The sequence below is a fragment of the Polyodon spathula genome, chromosome 3 (assembly GCF_017654505.1).
Source record: "Polyodon spathula isolate WHYD16114869_AA chromosome 3, ASM1765450v1, whole genome shotgun sequence".
Taxonomy (NCBI): Eukaryota; Metazoa; Chordata; class Actinopteri; order Acipenseriformes; family Polyodontidae; genus Polyodon; species Polyodon spathula.
In genome coordinates, this window is record NC_054536.1 from 528,302 (window position 1) to 550,897 (window position 22,596).

Below are 22,596 nucleotides of genomic sequence, written 5' to 3' on the forward strand. Positions count from 1 at the left end.
ACACTGACCCATAATGACATGCCTCTGATTCACCATTACACCGTGTCCACACGGGTTCAGCAGCTGCAGCACACTGACCCATAATGACATGCCTCTGATTCACCATTACACCGTGTCCACACGGGTTCAGCAGCTGTCAGACACATCAGGGAGGTCAATTCACAAGCTCCTCCCACCACAAGGTATTGAATGTCATATCAAACTGCAGCCTAGTTCTCCTGAACTCTGTGTGCATATCGGTTTCTCCTGATCGTAATCTCAAGGGGACTATTCCTATTATGATGGCAGTGGTGTCTGGGAGACCAAGGTCACAGTTTGAGAGGTGTTTCAATGTCATGAGGTACGATGGGGTCAAACAGGGGTCATCATGAATACACTCCACTGCCTTGCTCAGGACAACAAAATGCAAATTCGAGAGAGCAATTAGACTTCGATAATCCTATTGGGAGAAAACTTTCCTCACCCAGGACTGTCCCGTGAACAGGGAGGCGCGTGGTCACCCTCACCCAGGACTGTCCCGTGCACAGGGAGGCAGCGTGGTCACCCTCACCCAGGCCTCTGTCCCGTGGGGAGGCGCGTGGTCACCCTCACCCAGGACTGTCCCGTGCACAGGGAGGCGCGTGGTCACCCTCACCCAGGACTGTCCCGTGCACAGGGAGGCGCGTGGTCACCCTCACCCAGGACTGTCCCGTGCACAGGGAGGCGCGTGGTCACCCTCACCCAGGACTGTCCCGTGCACAGGGAGGCGCGTGGTCACCCTCACCCAGGACTGTCCCGTGCACAGGGAGGCGCGTGGTCACCCTCACCCAGGACTGTCCCGTGCACAGGGAGGCGCGTGGTCACCCTCACCCAGGACTGTCCCGTGCACAGGGAGGCGCGTGGTCACCCTCACCCAGGACTGTCCCGTGCACAGGGAGGCGCGTGGTCACCCTCACCCAGGACTGTCCCGTGCACGGGGAGGCGCGTGGTCACCCTCACCCAGGACTGTCCCGTGCACGGGGAGGCGCGTGGTCACCCTCACCCAGGACTGTCCCGTGCACGGGGAGGCGCGTGGTCACCCTCACCCAGGACTGTCCCGTGCACGGGGAGGCGCGTGGTCACCCTCACCCAGGACTGTCCCGTGCACGGGGAGGCGCGTGGTCACCCTCACCCAGGACTGTCCCGTGCACGGGGAGGCGCGTGGTCACCCTCGCCCAGGACTGTCCCGTGCACGGGGAGGCGCGTGGTCACCCTCACCCAGGACTGTCCCGTGCACAGGGAGGCGCGTGGTCACCCTCACCCAGGACTGTCCCGTGCACAGGGAGGCGCGTGGTCACCCTCACCCTGGGATAAGTCTAGTTGCTGCTCTTTAGTCTCTCAAAAGCCAGGATAGCCATGATACTGTAGCCCAACCCCTCCCCATCACAGTGAAATGATTCTGGGACGAAGCCTTGAACTGAAGTTTTTTTTTCCAGCCCTTCACAGGTCTTTCTACCGTTTCTCACAAATTCAGCACTTCCAGTTCTATTGTTCCTCCACAAGCCTCTCCTGCTGCTCTGTGAGCGAATGAGTTCAAAGAGCCAGCTTCCCAATGTTCAGTACGTTAAACACGGGAAAGTGTGTTTGAAAACAGGAGGTATTTATAGGTTTTTGATGCCATGGTAACCATACATGTACTTCTCTTTAAATCTAATGTCTTTGTGATGTCATTCACTATATAGCTAATGATGTAATGATCTACTGTTCCTTTTTCTTTAAACCTTCAGGCATCACAGGATGGAGTCTATTTATCCATTGATTTTCTTTTATTCTTCTATACTGTACATTATCTAATTGTTTTTTTTTCTAAAACCACAATCTTTAGTTCATCCACGGTGTGTCTGTTCCTTGTAGTTACTGTTCTTTATTATTTTTTATATTTGATAGGTAGATCTGTATTCTTTTATATAATGATGTAGCTATAGCATATACAAGGTTGCTATCCTTGCATGACGGATTTTCACTTTTATCTTTACCAATATATTTGCACACTCTGTATGTGCTTTTAAAGGTTTCACTGCCCCTCAGTGTAGCTATGATCCCTTTATATTTACTGTGGACTAAAATGTCAGTCAAATTTGCATCCCTTGTAGAAGCTAGGATCGGTGCTTTGGGAAATGCGTTTTCTGAATTTTATTCCTATTTTTCTGAAGTTTATTCCTATTGTCTCAATTCTCTCTCAATGATTTGTTCCAGGAAAGATCTCTTTGAATCGAGGTTTTCATAGAATTCACTTTTGATTTGCATGCCTTAAATCCACCAAAATGTGAATGTATGAAACTGTACAAGAGATTCTTCTCCATGTGTCCATGTTCCAAATATGTCATCCGCAGATCTGATGTGTTACATTGCTTTATTTTATAAGTACATATTGCTGGAATTAAAACTGTACTGCAAATTTATTGTAGCATAAGGTTATGATTACAATGGTGTCATGCATGTAAATGTATGCTTTAACGAGTAGATTAAACACATCACAAAAAAGCTCCAGTGAGACGTGTTCATGACCAAATGAAGCAAGGGGTTCGCCCATGCAAGACCTCACACGGACACAGTTCTGCACAGCAGCAGCCCCTCGGAACGCGTCCCCCGCATCGAGCACAGCGAGGGAAGGGGAGGGGTGTTACTGGAAACCGCCTCCTTCTTCGCCTGTGTTTGTGAATCTCAAACACTCACCGCCTCCATGTTGGAAAGAGAATATAGAAACGACTCCTCTTTTTCTGCAGTAACTCGCAAAAACTGGGAGTATTTAAATTGCACAATACGGGGACTCGAACTGAAGCTGTGGAACCAAAAACCGGTCAGAAACTTTTTTTTTTTCTTTTTCCCCACGGGCTGCTAGTAGATGTACGGGTAGGAACATTGTGGTTTTTTTTTTTTTTTTTTTTAACATTTTTTAAATGTTTTTTTATTTCGTTTTTTTTGTGAGGTGTGTGTGTGTGTGTTTTTGTTTAGTTTCTCCGTGGAGGTCTGGAATTTATTGTTCCTCTGAAAAGGGGCCTGTCGTGCTTCTGTGGGGCTCCGTGTTTGGCTGCTGATAATTGACAGGCTGGTTAAAAAAAAAATTGAGAAAAAATAAGTGAATAAAAAAAGGAATATCTTTGAGTTTCCATGGACAACACGTCCATCATTACCCAGGTTGCAAACCCTAAAGAGGAGGAGATCATCTCTTCTAGTCAGGAGAAAGGTAAGACACAATTTCACTAAGTTAATCGGTGCTAAAAAGAGCTCTCTGTTTTGATGAAACACACAAGCATTTAGTGGGGTGTGTATTTGCAGACCGTGTATGCCAGCGACTGTTTTGCTGTTGTGTGTGTTTAAATATTGATTTGTGGTTTTGAGTGGTTACACAAACTGCGTGTAAACAAAAGCAGTTTATTGGCTTCATCACGTTGTATTATTGATAAATCATTGTTTTTATTTCGAGGAATCTTAGAAATGCGTGACGTTTTCATGCGTGTTTGTTGGAAAAGGCGCCGTCTTTGCATTTGAAATAGTGCCTGGGATACACGCCATGTAAAACGTTAATGTCTTGTGTGTGTCTGTTTTTGTAAACGTTTTGGGAAGACAGCTCGAAGTTTCGCAATGATGCATCTAGAGGAGGACTCCACTGGCCAGTGTTGAGGGTTCAACAATATTACAGCCGTTTACTCCAGGAAAAGGGCAGTACGATCTGGGTTTATACTGAGTTCCTGTTAAAGCACCATGCACGACAATGCCTTTCTTTATGTGTGATTGTTTGTTTAATGATATATTCCAATTAAACCACGTAGCCGAGAGCACTCTGGTGGTGAGATTAATAGAGAATACAAACTTCGTGGCTAGTTTCCTATTACAAGTTTGTAAACAGTACCGTAGTTTCAAAGACGGACTTTAGTAAATATTAATTCGTGTAACTAAGCAAAAACATTATATGGTGTGGAAAAGGCACGTTTTTAATAATTAATGGCGTGTGCACGGGATAAGATAAGCGATCAGGTTACACACGCTTATTTGCTGTAATTGCCGGCAGCAACACCCACACAGCACAACAAACACGAATATAATAAATAAGAAAGCTAGCTGTCATTGGCACTGCAGCATTTGGCTGTTGGTTGACGTTCTCTTTTTTTTTTCTTTTTAGGATATATCCACTTCTTACAAAAACGTGACAGTATTTAATTTCATACACCATGTGATTTAACAAGGGTGTTGAGTAATGTTGCTATTGTTACAATGATACAGGCCAGCAAGGTCTTTCACACTGTGCCTCCAGTCTTATACTTGAACACTGGTTTGTGACGTGTAATATTGAAATGGGTCTGTGTCAACGTACATATAAAGCACACTCAATACAAACGCACTTCCAGTAAATGCAGTCTTTTGAGTTTTAGTGTTTGATTGAACAGGGATGGAGACACCCTGCACACGGACAGGGCCCTGCCTTTACTAGGGGAGACCATCGGGGACCCCTGTGCTCCCTGACTGTAAGACTCACCCTGCACGCCGACAGGGCCCTGCCTTTACCAGGGGAGACCCTCGGGGACCCCTGCAGTTGTGATTTTTTACTCTAATACTCTGGGACTCTGACCATCTAGAGGGGAGATCTTTTTGAGACATGTGCTGAATTTGTGAGATGAGGAGGGCAGCATGTAAGCCATTGGCAGAGCCCGTAGTGATGGTGGAGGGCTCAGTTCTAAATGCCTACCTTGCCTCTGCATTGTTTACGTTGTTTCCACTGCAAGTATCTCAAACATGTTTAGCCACACTGGAAGAACCTGAGCCCACAGCTAGGGTTACCAGAGTGACATTTCTACTGGTATTTTTTGTATCAACTCTGAAGCAGTTGAAATGATTGTATATTATAACTAGGGCTTCTGATTTTCGGTTTTAACCGATCACACCCCCGTACAAAAAAATGACATTGGTGTGTAGCCCAGCATTCCCTCTGAGGCTAAAATGCTCACATTTTTCATAATAAAAGGCAACAGCCTTCAGGTTCAGTTTACTAACTTTCACAAGTTCTCGTAAATATCAAGCGCAATCCAGACTCCAGAGTCGAGGTAAACGTGTCATTTTGAGAGTCTTCTTGCAAAGCATCAACATAAGAATGTTTGTGTCTGTGACTCTTCCAGCTGGTTCCTCTCTGTGAGAATCCACGTCACATCCGTGTAGATCAGCCTGTAAGCTCTGAGTCCATGTGAACGGGACCTGCAGGGCAACATCACTGCAGAGTTCTAGTGACAATGCTAGTGATGCCGCACCTGCTGTTGCTAGCCAAGAATGTTTTAAGTGTTGATCAAACAGCTGAGAACCCTCCTTCCACAAATATCGGTCCCGACGGTCCATCTACCGAGTTCAAATCCAGCACAAGAGGTAAACAGCCTGTAAAGAATGCTGTGGGGTACTTTTCTGGATACAGTCTGAGCCAAGCCTTTCAGAGCTGTCATTCAACCACGAACAAAGCAGATTCATCTGTCTGTAAGAATTTTATTATTACTTGTTGTTCACATTTTTAATAAGGCATCTCTAAAACCACATGTCTGCACATGTGTTTATTTGTTTGCTGGTTTATTTTGCAGTAGCATTAATTAAACACTTGTTCCTTGTGTGAAGACTGAGTCTGCCTTTTGTTTCTATAAGACTGATGGAAAGGCATGAGTTATCAGTGGGTGCAGATGATATAAGGAAAATCTACTCCTGGCAGTTTGTGGCTGCGCTAAATAAGCCAGTTGAGTCAGAAATTGCGAATACTTTGCGAGAGTCGAGGTTCCATACTTTGATTGTAGACGAAAGCACAGCCATAGCATCAGAGAAGCAGCTGCTGCTTTTCCTAAAAAGTCAGTTTACATTTAACATGTACTCCCTGTCCTACATTATTACAGCACACCCTCGCTATAACAACCCTTCTGGGGGCCGAGCCTTTTGTTCGTTCTAGCGAAAGGACAATCAAAATGAACTGTAAACTGTTGGAGTAAGTTCATGAGATGAGATTATGTAATTCTACTTGTATTGACACAATGCTGAAGTTGGCTTCTTATTTGCCAGCTACTTATACACATTCCAGCTTCTTATTCGCATACAGCAAATGTAACACAAGTTGAATAAGTAACTGGGATATTTCAGGGGTGAAATCGTTTGGGCCGCTTATTTCCAAGTTGATTCTCACAGAGGGGAGCCCCTCTATATCCCCCACGTGTACTTATCCCGACCCAAAACCGATTTTGATATGAAAACGGTAGGCAAACATGGTACAGATAGCAAGTTGTCATGTTATCCAAAAACACAAATTGAATACAGGTCTTGAATTTCAGTGTTGCTTCTGCATATCTGCAACTTTCAGTGCGGTAAAATCCCGCAGATATTTTAAGAGACCAAGCTACTGTATTTTTCACCCCATTTAGACTGCCTGAAAAGCTACAACAATCTCTAAGGAAGTGGGTGTCAGTGAGGCTTTATTGTCTTGTACGTGATTCCCGGCCGCTGTCTTTAAGCCTTATAGAAACTCAGTACGCTGCAGTAAATAAACCGTTTTTAAAAAAGAAATACGACATTAAGGTGTTTTGCAAGCGGTGACTTGCGCTTTAACTCTTAAAACTCAGAGGCATTCATTTTTGGGGTGCCAGCACACCGAAGATTACTTGCGTATTTCTCGGACACCGTGAAAGCCACCTGCTTGTTTAAGAGTACAAACCTGGAGCTTTCCAGAGACATATTCAGTGTGTGTATGCGGTACTCCTAGCCAGAACTACGAGCGCCTGAAGTTAAGCCTCTCATCATGTGACAGAGTTCACAGCAGGTTTCTTTCTGAGACTATTGCTCCATCATTGTAGCAGCTAGACTGAAAGGGGCGGTTTCGCTGGAAAGCTTACAAGCTCAGCCCCTCCCTCGTGTTCATACATGTATTCTCATCTCTACCACTTATAGTATGCCTGGTCCTGTTGCAACTTACATAATATGAAAGGACATTTTGTGGCCTTTCTTTGGATATGTTACATGCATGCAGTACAGACTATCCAGTAGTTAAGCATACAGAAATGAAAACCGTGAAAAACAGGCAGAAATAGAGCTGAATGTAAAGAGTTAAAAGGAAAAAAAGAAATGGAGCGCTAGTTTAGAAGAAAAGCTCCTTTTTCTTCCGCTGCAGCGAAAGCAATGGAGAGTGCTCTGCCTCACCGTGATGAGCAGCTGATAGGACTCCTGAAAGCAGCTTATTTTAATGCAACACCAGTGTGAATGACGATGCAGTAAAAAAAAAAAAAAAAAAATCTATATAAAAAGTTTTTTATGTGCAACAGTCCACCTGTAATGTTGGCAACCCCCCCCCCCCCCCCCCCCCACTGGCAGCTGCAAAGACTGTAACTCGGTAAGAGTTTCTCCACTCGTCCAGTCTGCAGCACCCAGCTGTGAACTCAAGACATGTCATATAGTAAGAAAACAACCTCAGGTGTACTTGTATTTAATATAGAAGGCATTCTAAATGAAATGACGGCTTTCTTTCAGTGAAACCTTCTCCTCACCTCGGTTTGATAATATTTTGTATGCAGAGTGTCTAGATGAGCCTCTACAAGCTGACTGGCAGCAAACAGATTTTTCTTTTTAAGTTCCAGTAAGTGCAGTCGATCTGCGCTGTGTGCTGAAGTCAACTAATATCTAGTCTCTCTAGCAGTGCTTCTGCATTTTATTCTGTAGATCTGAGCTCCCATATACAATACTTATGTAAATAATAAGGTTCGATGTGCATTTTACTGTTGGATCGTCATGCTGCCCGGCGGTAATTAATAACACTGACAGTGTAGCAAAGGTTTAACACTTCATTACAGATTCATTTCTGTCAGTTTAGGGTCAATTCTACAGACGTGTCTTGTCTTAGTGTCTCGGGGATAATGGAGCCAGCTGCTTTTAGATTTACCTCCATCCATCACGGTGCTGCTTAATTACAGTTCATTTCATGAAAAATAGTACAACTAGCTAAAAGCGGGACAAAAATAAGATTTGACTGAAATTAGTACTGTGGTATAACGTAATTCTAGATCATAAGTCATATTTCCTCCGATACCTCTTAAAATATCTCATTTGTAGGGTTAAAACCTGGTCGTGTAACAAACAGCAGAAGGATAAATCACTGTTTTTTGTTTTTCTTTGCTTTCATAAACTGCAGAGTGGCAGGATGGTGGAACGATGGAGGAGGTTTGTGTACCTACAGCTGATATAAACCAACTGAAACGCCAACAAGGCCTGCTATCTGATGGTGAAGAGTGCACAGAATAACTATTTTAAGGAAGTTTGTAGTGAACAGTTACCAAGAAAGTAGCTTTCAGTATAAAACTGGAGCTGAGGGAGGGGCTGTGGCTTTATTGTGTGCATCGGCTCATCTGCAGAATGACAGCAGTTACTGTCTTGGTGTGATGATGATTGACTGGGAGGTAGGAACCAGGTACACACGAAACGGCTCGGTGTGTTTTGACAGACTTGCAGAGAATAACTTGATTATGGGATTTTGCAAACCCAGACTTAGAAAATACTGTCTTGATCAAGAGAATCATTCTTAATCCCTACTCAGCTCTAACAATGATTGTGGCTTTTAGAGAGAGCTGTTTAAAGCAGTGCAAGCTTACAGAGAGAGATTGACAAATCCTCAGTTTTAAGCATGAGAACCCTCATCACAGTGGTACTTTGTAACACAGCAGTAACACTCTGAGGACATTAAAGTGCAGGGACACACTGAGAGAAAAGGGCTTTTTTCAAGCATCACAATATTTTTATGACTGAGAAAAAGGAGACTTTAAGGGCAGAAGTGTAACGGGGCCAATAATGCCCCTTTTATCGTTCACATTTGTCACTTGTATGTTTTTTTTTTCATAATTTTACATTTAGATTTGATTAGTGCACGTTTTATATATTATTGATTTAACATCTTGTGATTGATTTATCCCTTTTTAGTAGCTTCTCCACCCAGTTCACCTGTTATTAGTGCTGGGACGAACACAGGATTTTCATGTTCTCATATTCACTCATCATTTTAATATTCGTTCGTTTTTCAAAAAGTAATGAAAGCCATTATATTGCTGTGAACGCAGGCAGAGACAGCATAGCCGGGGGGGGGGCAGGGGCAGGGGCAGGCAGGCATGGCCCCTGTGCGTGCCTTTATTTTACAGCAAGACATTACATTTTTGTAACATGTTAAAATAGAAAAATATCCCAGGAGTAAAGAGTACTTTATGTAGGCCTTATTTCACTCCAGTGCATTAATTACAAAGCAAAAGATGCTGAACAGCAGCTCAAGATAAACGCTGTTTTGTTTATTCCAGAAATAAATAGTAAGTTGACGCCACATTTTATTGCATTTTTTTTCATTCCTTGCCATTGCCGTCTCTTCACAGAAAACGGGCCATCGACACGCTTTCATTAAGTAATAACACAAGGTTTACTTGTGCCTTTTCATAACCAAACAAGACAACGAAAACTGAAACTTGGCTTTAACACGTCAACTAAGACAAATGTGGAAATGGCGTTGAACGTGAAGGGGGAAAACTCAGCGTTTTGGTTCTTATTTATTCCATGTAACAAAGTTGCTATAAAAAAAAATAAACAGCTACCTACTGTTTTATAAATGGACTGAATACCCAAGCTATCACGTAGTAGACCTATATTTAAATCAGAGAGTATTTACTGAAAGCACCTTGTGCTCAGCTGAGTAATGGAACTGATGCAGTTCCTGTCAGAGTATTTAGTTTTATCCTTCAGTACAGTCAACCAGGTTATGTTTCATATCCTGCATGTGTGACTTCAGAAATTATAAGGTTACAACCATAACCGAGCTGTTTTGAAAATAAAAGCTAATTCCACCACTGTACCTCTACATTTAAAAGATTCATTCAGCGTGTTATAACTGGTTTGTTCATAAATAGGTCAGCTCGCACCCTGCCTTTTTACTGCATTTTTAAATGCTGTACAATTTTGAATTAACTAAGAAGTAATAACAGAATAAGGGCTATCAACCAACAATGTTTAATATATATATATATATATATATATATATATATATATATATATATATATATATATATATATATATATATATATATATTATATATATAATATATTTAATATAATTACACAGGGCTCGCAAAATCTTGGTAATGGTACTTGCCCTTCGGGCAGTCCATTGGAGACATTTGATTGTCTAAAAAAATGTCAAGTTGGCCATAATTGACCTACGGACTGTGACTTATACACACTGTACTCAATATAGGTAGAGTATCAGAGTTCATATACTTTCTCAACATCTAAATTCCATACTTTCTCCAGATTTCCATTTGTTTTTCCCAGACTTGTGTATTGTTAGATTCTACTAGTTTTTTGATGGTTATCCACACTGGCGGGCAGCTGCAGAGTGTTACAGCTTTTTTAATCCAGAGCAGAAGTTTCTCCTGGTTTTCTAAAGTATGTGTCAGAATCTGGAGGTGCATATCTAGCAAGAGACAGTGCAGGTATGCAAAAGAGGTGTAAGATACAATCTAAGAAATATCCAATATTTGAGAACTATGTTGCATTACTTACAAAAAGAATATACAAAGTTGTATACCGCAAGTATACTTGTGCCAAACGAGGATAGAATAATGGTACCAATAGTATATTAAAACCAGTATATTCTGGCACAAGTATACTTGCAGAATGGTACTTTTTTGTAAGGGATGATACTGGATTCTGATCCAAACTTCCTTCTACCCTCTGTTAAATGTTGAACACTATGGGTGGTGAAAAATAACAAAAATGAAATAACAAATGTGCACACATTATTTATTAAAATGTGCAAGTGTTGGGTATTAAGCATATAAGCATATTAATCAAATACTAAATACAGTACACCCTCGCTATAACAACCCTGTCTGGGTCCAAAGCCTTTTGTTCTCTATAGTAAAAGGACAATCCAAAACGAACAATATAAGTTAAGGAGGTCACCTTGGATAAAGGCATTAGCTAAATTATTAATGTTAGTACTGCTTTATTCTTTGCTTTTCTTTATTACAGTATTTGTCACTACTAGCACTAATAATAACTGGCAATGAGGTTGTGAATTTGTGGCATGCTGCATCCGGTATTCTGGCTATATTCTATTAATTCAAGAGCACAGTACAAAAAAACAAAAAAAGTGCATCAAAGTTTGTTTTGTTTCAATTGCAAATGTTGATTGAAATCTGGATTCCTTATTTTTAAAAAACAAAAAATAATAATTATCGTAAATCTCGAAAAACTACTCACTTCTAAATCTTTTGTAGTAATTTTTGTATTACTTTAGTATAAATACATGTTAATTTGGATTTATATGTTGTTTTTTTCTGACTTTATGTGAACGAAAAGACACACATTTGCCCGTTTTCCCATTGGAAATAGTGATATTTTTAAATATCACTGTCCTGGTCACAAAAGCAAAGTTTGTGGGGAGTAATAGCCATTTTCTATACTTTTGAGGCATAAGCAATTAGGAAATAACACTTACTACCCAGGAACAAAAATTGTGTTACATAGTGTTATTATATAACTAAAAGAAAACAGATACATTAATGCATGTCAAGATTGTATTTCTCTGTTGTTCATACTGAAGCAAGGAAAACTTGGGTCATGGTGTTGCTTGGGTCGTGGTGTTGCTTGGGTCGTGGTGTTGCTTGGTCTTGGTGTTGCTTGGTCTTGGTGTTGCTTGGTCAATTACTGTTCAATGATTTGCATTTATTTTTATTTTTGTTTTTTTTATACCTTACGCTGCAGTTTATATAACTGTCCCTGAGTGAGCATGTACACAGTTATTGGTATTAGTTTTTCAAAACACGTACATTATTAATATCTTTCATAAAGCGGGAAACCATTGCTAACACAGATTCCCGGTTTTGTAGATGACCTGAGGTTTGTACTGCCCAATGCAAATTGTGTTGGACAGTGGAGTTCAAATACCCTCAGTACAGAACAACGGGGATACAATTTCAATTAAATTAAACAACTGTTAAACATTACGATTTTATAAGACAACAGGCAATGTCCTAACAGGATATTAAGTTTATTCAGTGTGTATAAAATGCTAATTTAATCTGTCATGGAGAATGTCGGCTCTGAGTTTGTTATAATGTTAACCCTGGCTTAAACCCTCGCTAAAAGTGAACACATAATAGGTTGATAATGAAAATTCTAGCTACGAAAATAAAGGAGAAAATGAGGATAATTTCGTAACACATAATTTGCACTGATGAAACATAACCTAGTTAACTGTACTGATGGCATATCAAATGCTTAGATGACAGGTATACAAAATACACTTCGACAAGGAATTGCATTAGTTCCATTACTCAGCAAAAGGAGTTTTCAATAAATACTTTCTGATTTAAATATAGGCCACTATGTGATATATAATTATTGGTCAAATAAACCGCTACTGAATAAGACCATTTTGCTACAGTTCTTCCAGGCTGGTAGCGAATCCTCACCACTGCGTTAAAAAGTGGACTTGTAGCCCTGTTCAAGGGAACGCTGGTATAGCCAGTCAGCCTGTCCTCGTCGCTCATGTCACTGAGTCCTGGGTCAGCCTGGCTGCCCTTCGCTGTTCCTTCTCCAGTGCAATCATGTCTTTATTCGTAGTGAGGTGACCAGAACTGCACACAGTGTTCTAGGTGGGGTCTGAGTAAGGCATTGTGTAATCTTAGCATAACCTCTCTAGAGTGGTCCTCTACACTTTTTGCAACACATTTTAACATCGTGGATGGCAGAAATTTTCCCCGGGGGTGCAGAGGAGAGCAGTAATTCTTGGACACTGATGCTGCGTTTACTCTGGCATGATAGTGCTGGTGAAATGGATTCCCTGCCTGGGATAAGGATGGCATGGTGTTAGCCTGCCCTTTACTGTGCGCTCTGAAATATGCCAGCAGCTGTCTGCAAGAGCAGAGGTATGTGTTGCTCTTGTTTCTTTCTTTAGGTCACAGTGAACTTCTTTGGGGTTTGAGGCAGGGCTGCAGAATAGTGGGCCGAAGGATCTGGCTGGGACCCGGAGATTTTCTTCAGCTGCCACCGGAAACTCTCTTCTTAGCTATTTTTGTGCACAGCTAATCGAATCTCTTCAGATCCCAAGTGAAAGACAAATGTTAAGCCTTGTCTAGAACTGTTGTCTTTTGTTAATTACACTGTAAATGTAGAATGATTTGTCAATTACACTGTAATTGTAGAATGTACATTCTGCTACCCTGGTTTGAGGTGGTAGGGGTAATAAATAAGGGGAGAAGCGGTGAAACTGGGATGTTTAACATTTACATTCCCAGAGTTTGTTGCAAGCTTTCATGTACTGTTTTATAAACATACACTTGGAGATCATCTTCTCTCACATGACCTCTACTTCCCAGTCCTGAGATTGACAGCTCCCCTTGTTTAGGTACAGTCTTGCATTATTAAGAACATAAGAACATAAGAAAGTTTACAAACGAGAGGAGGCCATTCGGCCCATCTTGCTCGTTTGGTTGTTAGTAGCTTATTGATCCCAAAATCTCATCAAGCAGCTTCTTGAAGGATCCCAGGGTGTCAGCTTCAACAACATTACTGGGGAGTTGATTCCAGACCCTCACAATTCTCTGTGTAAAAAAGTGTCTCCTATTTTCTGTTCTGAATGCCCCTTTGTCTAAACTCCATTTGTGACCCCTGGTCCTTGTTTCTTTTTTCAGGCTGAAAAAGTCCCTTGGGTCGACACTGTCAATACCTTTTAGAATTTTGAATGCTAGAATTAGCTGAGCTGATATTGACATGACCAGGTGCAGTGAGCCCTCTGCTAAATGCACTCTGAGCTGATTGATCAGTTATCCCAGCATGAGCGGGTTTCCCCTGACAGTGTAGGTTTGTTATTAGGAGTTCATGCAGCAGTCTTAGTTAGTTTGATCAGCTGCTCCTCCTCTTATCTGCAGCTGTGCCTGGGCTCCATTGCTTGTTAATCATTCAGTTGAGCCCCGGCACAGACTGCTTTGGCAGGGAAGGCAATCAGTCCTTCCCTGCTGACCTAAAATACCCCTAGCACAAATACAAGCATTGAAATCATAAAACACGACCCAAATTAGCGCGATACCTCATATAGGAACATCGGTACGATACCATACACAGCATGATGATGATCCACACTATCACGTTACTTTGAGTCGTATGTCCATTACATGTTAAATGGCTGCCAAATTCTTTTTTTGCAAGTGCAAAGTATAATAATAATAATAATAATAGGTTGATCTCGCTGCTCTAGGGAATGACTGCAGGTTGATCTCGCAGCTCTAGGGAATGACTGCAGGTTGATCTCGCTGCTCTAGGGAATGACTGCAGGTTGATCTCGCAGCTCTAGGGAATGACTGCAGGTTGATCTCGCTGCTCTAGGGAATGACTGCAGGTTGATCTCGCTGCTCTAGGGAATGACTGCAGGTTGATCTCGCAGCTCTAGGGAATGACTGCAGGTTGATCTCGCTGCTCTAGGGAATGACTGCAGGTTGATCTCACAGCTCTAGGGAATGACTGCAGGTTGATCTCGCTGCTCTAGGGAATGACTGCAGGTTGATCTCACTCGCTCTAGGGAATGACTGCAGGTTGATCTCGCTGCTCTAGGGAATGACTGCAGGTTGATCTCGCTGCTCTAGGGAATGACTGCAGGTTGATCTCGCTGCTCTAGGGAATGACCGCAGGTTGATCTCGCTGCTCTAGGGAATGACCGCAGGTTGATCTCACAGCACTGGGGAATGACTCTGTCAGTAAACGCGCCTGACCAAACACTACTTTCTGTGCTGGAAGAAATTCAAGCATGACTATCGATGTACATTATCGGCTAAAAGAACAAAAACTGCCAATTTGTGTTTTTTTTCCTTATATAGGTGCCGTGTGGACAGGCTACTGATTATCAGTGCACCCCTAACAAGTCTGCTTCAAGGAATGCATTTCTTTTATAAGTAGGCCAGGTGTTTTACATACAGGGATGTCTTAGAAATGCTCTAAAAATGTGAGCATGGAATAAAAACATGAATCACTTTTGTGGAAGCTGATTCACATGGTCCTTCAAGAAATGGATTGACAACCAAATGAGCAAGATGGGCCAAACTGACCCCCTGTTTGTAGCATTTGTTATGTTCTTAGTCACATACAGCATAACACCTCCATTAATGTACACTGTTCAAATCTTTTACAAAGCAGAACAAGTAAACAGTATAAATGCTGGACTAGGCTGATTCATGTACAGTGTAAAACTTTTTTTTTTCTTAATGAATGTGTTACATTAGAGAATACACACACATGCTGTATTCCTTCATTTTAAACACTATCAATCGGGCTTGATCTTATTTGGTGATCTTTAGTTTTGTGGGCTGCTTGAGATTGGTATCCTCTACACGCTCTCTGCTTGAGATTGGTAGCCTTTACATATTACACCAGTTGAGCAAGTCTCTGAACAAGAAATTCAAAGAAATGTATTTGTGGTTGAACCACACATCTTAAAGGATCGATAACAGTCTGATTTACTTTCTGAAGCTGTGCTCTAATTACTAGTCAGTGGAACAGCAGCACGATGTTTAGCTTCAGTGTGAAGCGCTATGCATGTAAACGCAGGTTCTGTTCTGCAAATCAATGCACTTGTTAGCTTCAGTGTGAAGCGCTGTGCATGTAAATCAAGGATGAGAGCTCGCCGGAGTGACAGTCTACAGTCCACATGAAAAGCATTTATTTTCTATAAAGTCTTCATGCAGTGAGAGGCGTTTTGAAGTTCATGTACTTCACAGATCCATGTACGAGGTAAACACTTCTCTTTATTCTGTCATGGCTTTGTTTGTATTCATGTTTCATAGCATTGCTTCACCCTTTCAGTGCTGAGTAAACTCCTGTGGACAGTGGTGTGAATCTGGACTGGCACTGTCAGTGTTCGCTGTCCCGCACTGCAGGTTTCAGCGAGTCCTTGACTGTTTCTGGAGTACTTCTTGCCCTCCCCTTTATTTTCATTACTCTGTACAGCAGGTGAAGGGTGTACACGTCTGTCAGTTTGCATGTAAAAACACACTGATCTGACCTGACAGCACAGATTACTCCTAGTGCCACTGGGGAGATTGAACAATCTTATTTTAACTTATTAGTTGAAGAGCGAACCCGGTGTGTCAGTAGTTGTAGCAGCGGAGGAGGAGGATCTCACCTCTGCCCCACCCCCTGACCCTTGCATCCTCAGATGCCTCACCATTTTTAAGCAGTGCTTGGATGTCAGCTCAAAACTTGTGACAAATAACTCTTAAACTTCACTTTCTTTGGGTCTTTTACATTATTTTAAGCACATATCTGTAAGATACAAAGGTGGTGGTGATACAAAACCTTAGTGCAGGCATGTCCAGTCCTTGAGGGCCATTCCAAGGAACTGCTTCAGAGTCTGGATGGAGGTGTGACTGGTTCAATTAAACCATTTAGAACAGGGTTGGAACAAAGGCCAGGAGTGCCTGAGTGACTTCATTCACATCGCCGAGTGAAATTCAAATGAAATTGTAAAACTACATGTTATTACCGCTTCTCTAATTGTGGTGAAATTTGGGTTAGCCATTCCTTAGCACAAGTCGGTCAGCCTATCAGAATGTGGGATTATATGGGGGCACGTTTCATTCCATCTGCTTACGTACATCATACTGGCATTTTCAAGCGCATGCTGTGTGCTCGATGATTCTCATGCTGATCTAATGTTTCATGACAGTGACAGTTCTAATGTTGTATTGATAGGTTTGGTGGGATATATTTTGCTGACTGCTCCTTCCTCATCTATCCCAGGGATTGCAAGAAGACTCCCATTGCATAGCAGTTTGATCTATTCCCGGTTTTACTAGGAGTTTAAGACACACCTGAGCTTGTTGCCTATACACTGGCTAATCAAACTTGTAGTAAAACCTGGAGCGGGTGGAATGGGTGAATGTGTTGGTCGGGTGGAGGGGTATGGAAAGGGCTTTTCCCAGGTGAATGTGTTGGTCAGGTGGAGGGGTATGGAAAGGGCTTTTCCCAGGTGAATGTGTTGGTCAGGTGGAGGGGTATGGAAAGGGCTTTTCCCAGGTGAATGTGTTGGTCGGGTGGAGGGGTATGGAAAGGGCTTTTCCCAGGTGAATGTGTTGGTCAGGTGGAGGGGTATGGAAAGGGCTTTTCCCAGGTGAATGTGTTGGTCGGGTGGAGGGGTATGGAAAGGGCTTTTCCCAGGTGAATGTGTTGGTCAGGTGGAGGGGTATGGAAAGGGCTTTTCCCAGGTGAATGTGTTGGTCGGGTGGAGGGGTATGGAAAGGGCTTTTCCCAGGTGAATGTGTTGGTCGGGTGGAGGGGTATGGAAAGGGCTTTTCCCAGGTGAATGTGTTGGTCAGGTGGAGGGGTATGGAAAGGGCTTTTCCCAGGTGAATGTGTTGGTTGGGTGGAGGGGTATGTAAAGAGCTTTTTCCCATTGGGCTTTTAAAAAACGGCAGGCTTGGCGTTGAGTTCTGCTGTGCTTGCCGTGGAGGGGAAGGACTGCATGGCGTCGAGTGAAGTGAAAGGAATCCACAGCGGATTGGGGTAATGAAGGCGTCCACCCCCAACATGCCTACCAATTGTTATTTATATTATTTTACTCTCCTTCTCTCTCCCGTTCTTTCACCCATGAGCAGCCAGCCCTGAGTGAGTGTCTCATGCCTCTCTATGTTGATTCAGTTACCAATTCATTCTTCACTTTTGTGTACTCCCCATGCTCACATATTAATACACCCTTTATCTGCACGTGAAGTGATTGTGCTATCACTGTGCCTAAATACATATTACAACACTCGTGCTCCTTAGCCCAATTTCTATCCCGTGCACCAACAATGACGCACCCCACACGACAAGAAACACAAAAAAACACACAAGGACGGGGTGTCCCGCCACCATGGCCAATTTTAAAGTAATTGAAAGTTTCCCTCCATTTTTTCTGAAAGGAAGAAATATCAATATTATGAGACAATCAAAACTAATGTGTTGCAGGTTGAAGCAGTAAAATTATTCTTTTGAGTTGTTTCTTACTCGTTCTAGTCTTAAGACGGCTTTATTTTTTTGGGAAAACTTTGCACTCCTTTCAAAATGGGGCCATTTGTGTTTGTAAAAAATGAATATCTCTATAAAACAAACCCCTTTTATGGAAATCAGATCTGCCTCAAAAGAAAAGCAAGCAGTTCTAATGGTGTTAGTCATCCAAAAATAAGAAACAGTCATCTATTTGGGTCTATTTTCATTGTTTAAAAAATATACCCACAATTTTATGCAAACTACTGTCTTATTCAGCTATTCACACTCAAGCATCATTCTTACAGTAGCTACACAGCGCTTAATACCCTTGAGAAATGCACACTTGCACTAACAATTTGGACACTGAAAAGGCATATAAAGTTATTTCATTTAATCTTTTTTTAGACTATGTATTAACCCCCCACAAATTAACAAAACAAATGATATCCAGACTCCTACAGCATTACTCAGCTGTGCATTATCTGATTCTTGTGCACCTGAATATTTAAACATTATAGCAAAATAAAGTATCCAGTATTGTACAATCCTGATCTTTTGTACTGCTAGAGATCTGACAGGCTGCTTTGCAAAGCCACAGAGAGCTTTAAAAAACAAGCAGTAATAGTCTCAGAAGCCTTTCGCTTGCATTGAAGATGCTGCTCCCACTGTGATCCTGTAGAGTGCAGGATGGAGGTGCATTTCCAGTTTTTGCAGCAATTGGTTTCTTGCAGGTTTGGCACACTGGAAAGCTGTCCTCTGTTACCACGCTGTCTGCATTCCTTTTGAACCCAGAAAACATCCACACAGACCATTTCATTTTTCTTTCTTTGCTGGTGTAAATAACTGAGTCTCATAATCTAAATCGGATTCTTTTGCACTGCTTACCTGATTGCTAAAGCTGCAGGCTGCCAATTTTTAAACTCTTTTTTTTTTTTGCTCCGTTGCTTTTTCAGATATGCTTTTCCATGTGCAGTGTGTTTCCTCGCTACAGTACACAGGCGCGCACACTGCCTCAATGTTTAAATCACGACCGACAAATATGTAAATACACTAGTAAACTAGTGCTGAGGAGAAGTAAAATATTAGCTGTTAAGTCCAAAAATGTAGATTTGATTCAAATTTCAAGCATTTAGTCATTTAGCTTCAAAGGTTTTTTTTTCGTTTATAGCTGCCTCTGAATTTAATTATTATTATTTTTTTATATAATCATCCAAGCAGTGGTGAGCTTCGGATGTTTTTGTGAATTACAATATTTCACTTGAGTCTAGCGACTAAGTTAAGGGCTAATTGTACAGCTTTTTAATTTATTTTTAGGCCCAGTTCAGACTATTCCATGGATATTATACTTGCTTAATGACACATTTTATCCGAACCTGTACAATGAAGCCGTGGTTTTACAGCAGTGTAAATCCATAATACTAGTTAAGTTAAAACACTGCCCGAGTTATAAAATTCAACAGAGCATAACACATACTGGATCTGGTGGAGTCGAGATGCTGCAGACTACTTAAACCATTACTGATGCCAGCCAAAGCCACGAAGCGAGCCTCTATCACCTCTGTTTTACTTTATTTTATTTAAACAGTTGTATTTTTTCGATTAATTTGTGTGAATTACGTTAACTCAGTTGTTTCTTTCCCTTATTACCTGTAAAGCAGCCTGGTGGTGCAATACGGGGGAATTCTGTGTTAGTCTGCCTTCCAGACTTATTTACAGTACCATAGGGCTGTCAGTCAAGCCTCGCATACATTTCGCTCCATTCCCCCCCCCACGTGATTATTGTAATGTCATTGCTGTTTAGTAAAAGCGTGTGCACAGCAATTGAATGCGAGGGATAACTACGCCTTGGTAGAGTCAGGAGAAAAAGAAAAACCACAACATTCTCAACAAGCCTAAAGCAAGCTGAACATACTACAGGAGTGTTACTAAAATACTTATTCCAAACGCATTACAGTACTGTGGAATGTAATCTAGATAAACTTGACATGAGTTTCTGAAAAAACTTTTTTTTTTTTTTTTTATTCAGGTACAGCTGCAGCATCACGCATTGCATCTTAATACTGTACCACCTAGCCTTCCTCCTCCTCCTCCTCCTCCTCCTCCATTGATTTTCTTTCCACAGCATGCAGACTCACTACAGGTCGAGCTGATTGTTTCTCCAGAATTGCGTTTAACATCACTGATCGTTTGTGTTTTATTTTAATGTTATTGAATATTGTTAAATATTCATTATATAACAGTTAATTTTGAAACTCCAAAGAAACACAAATTATATCCAGTCAGTTTTCTTCAATGTGCTCAATTTATTTACAGGCTGTTTGCCAGGAACACAAGCCCTTGTCCTGCTCTAGATTCAAGGCGGCGTGCTTTGGTTTTTTATGTTTACATGGAATACACAGAGGGGCGTACTTACACAGCATTTTCAAAACTGATTCGCTGGTAGGATGGGACCAGCAAATCAGATGCTAGTTAACATGAGCAGGAAAAGAACAACACACCCACTGCTTCTCTGTGGCAGAAATACTGTAAATAGCAAGGCAGGGTGTTCAGCGCAGTTTCATTGATAAACGTAAATAATGTTATTAACTCTGTGCATTACAAAAAATGTAATTATTGAATCAATTAGCAGCCCTACAATATCGTGATCCCACGGTAATCATGATAATATTTTTTGCTATGTGGTGAGTTAATATTGGGGTATACCGTTATACCGTCACACCCCTACTTTCATTGCACATATTTTTGGCCCCTCTCACAGTTTTTCAGTTTTCATGCAGAGTAGCCTTCTGTACATTCGACTTCACCATAAAGCTTGTTGACAGTCCCATCCCCTCATCCAAAGAGCGCATTGACTCCTGTAAGGTCACACTGCCCCTGTCTGTACATTGCCCTTCAGTATTTCTCTAAACGACACCCTGGGTTGACTTTAGCAATCAGTCAGTCAATCTTTTATTTTATTTAGCGCCTTTCATAAATCATTAAGTGCTTTACATGATGCAGTAACAAAAAGAAAATCCATAAGACTTTAAATAGAGAAATGCATAATACATGATATACAGTAAAAAAACAAAACAATGCATGATGCATTAAATACAGTGGAAACTGCATAATACATGAACTAGTAGCAGCAATACAGCAGCTAATAGATATCAGACTTAAAGAGCATGGAGAGCAAGAGAGGACAGGTGGGTCTTCAGAGTTGATTTAAAGCGAGCGACGGTGGGAGCATCACGCACCAAAGCTGGGAGAGAGTTCCAAAGAGTCTAAGCCATGAAACGAAATGAGTGTTCACCAAGTGTGGTGCACTTCTGCTTGGGGATAACAAGCAGGCCAGAGTCTGAGGACCTCAGCTTGCGTTTCCCTTCTCGGGATCCTGAATCAGCATCCTGTTTTTCTTTTTTCTATTCATATCCCTGGCTGCATTTCCAAATGCACACACTCTTCCTGTTTGTCTATCAGTGTTTTGTGTGCAGAGTGATGAGGGGGCACAGGGGTTCAAGGCTGTGGTGTTGTTGGTAGTCCATGCAGTTGAGGCAGTGGTGTGTGTGTGTGTGTTTATGTGTGCAGTGTGATGCAATGTTCTCTCCATGCTTGAAAGATGTTCAAGAGATGTAGTTCTTGTTGCTTCTCATTTCAACATACTGACAGTATGTGGCTGACTCTACAGAATAAGACTCGGAGGGCTTGACACCTGAGCCCGTCCTGTATGAGAGGTGTGTGGGTGGACTGTTACTTTTTCCATTCGACACCTCACTGCCTGTGCAGCGAGTTGGATGGGTGCCAGCTGGCATCTCTCCAGAATTGTTAGTATTTCTGCCTTGTTCTCCGCGCTTTCTGAATGTAGCACTGCCAGCAGACTCAGAACTGCTCTGAATGAGTGGCCAGAGCAGAAACACTGAAAACAAGAGCCCTGGAACCTGTCTGCGAGAGCCAGTGGAATGAATCTGCACGCTCAGCCTCAGTCTAGTGTTCCAAAAAATATCTGGGCATTCCGCAGAGAGCGTCTCACGTTGGCCCTGGCACTCCTGCGGTTAGGGAATAATGGCACTTAATGGGTGAATCCAAGTAAGTTATCAGGATGCTAGGCAGTGCATTGGGAGCTTGTCCACAGAAGCACACCACACACACTCAGGGTGATGTCATCTCATTTAGTAAGTTATCAGGATGCTAGGCAGTGCATTGGGAGCTTGTCCACAGAAGCACGCCACACACACTCAGGGTGATGTCATCTCATTTAGTAAGTTATCGGGATGCTAGGCAGTGCATTGGGAGCTTGTCCACAGAAGCACGCCACACACACTCAGGGTGATGTCATCTCATTTAGTAAGTTATCAGGATGCTAGGCAGTGCATTGGGAGCTTGTCCACAGAAGCACGCCACACACACTCAGGGTGATGTCATCTCATTTAGGTCTGTTGATGATAATTAGGGCTTCTGTTTTATGGGTTTTATTAATTGTTTTTTTATGTGCTTATTTTTAGCTATTTTCGAGTTTTATGTAAATTTTTTTGGGGGGGCCTTCGTTTTTTTTATGTACTGTATGAAATTTAGTGTTTTCAGTTACTTTCCAAAATG

General features: G+C 41.9%; 1 protein-coding gene across 2 annotated transcripts in view; it reads left to right on the plus strand.

Moving 5' to 3' along the window:
- The first annotated feature begins 2,559 nt into the window (after positions 1–2,559).
- The window catches only part of LOC121309804 (CTD small phosphatase-like protein), a 47,071-nt gene continuing 27,034 nt past the window's right edge, over positions 2,560–22,596 (plus strand). Inside the window, exon 1 of one of the 2 annotated variants that reach the window (XM_041242968.1) lies at positions 2,560–3,205. In XM_041242968.1, coding sequence (XP_041098902.1) covers positions 3,130–3,205 — 76 coding nt within the window. In that variant the 5' untranslated portion in view covers positions 2,560–3,129. The remainder of the gene's footprint in view (positions 3,206–22,596) is intronic. The other variant, XM_041242969.1, reaches the window with a different exon arrangement.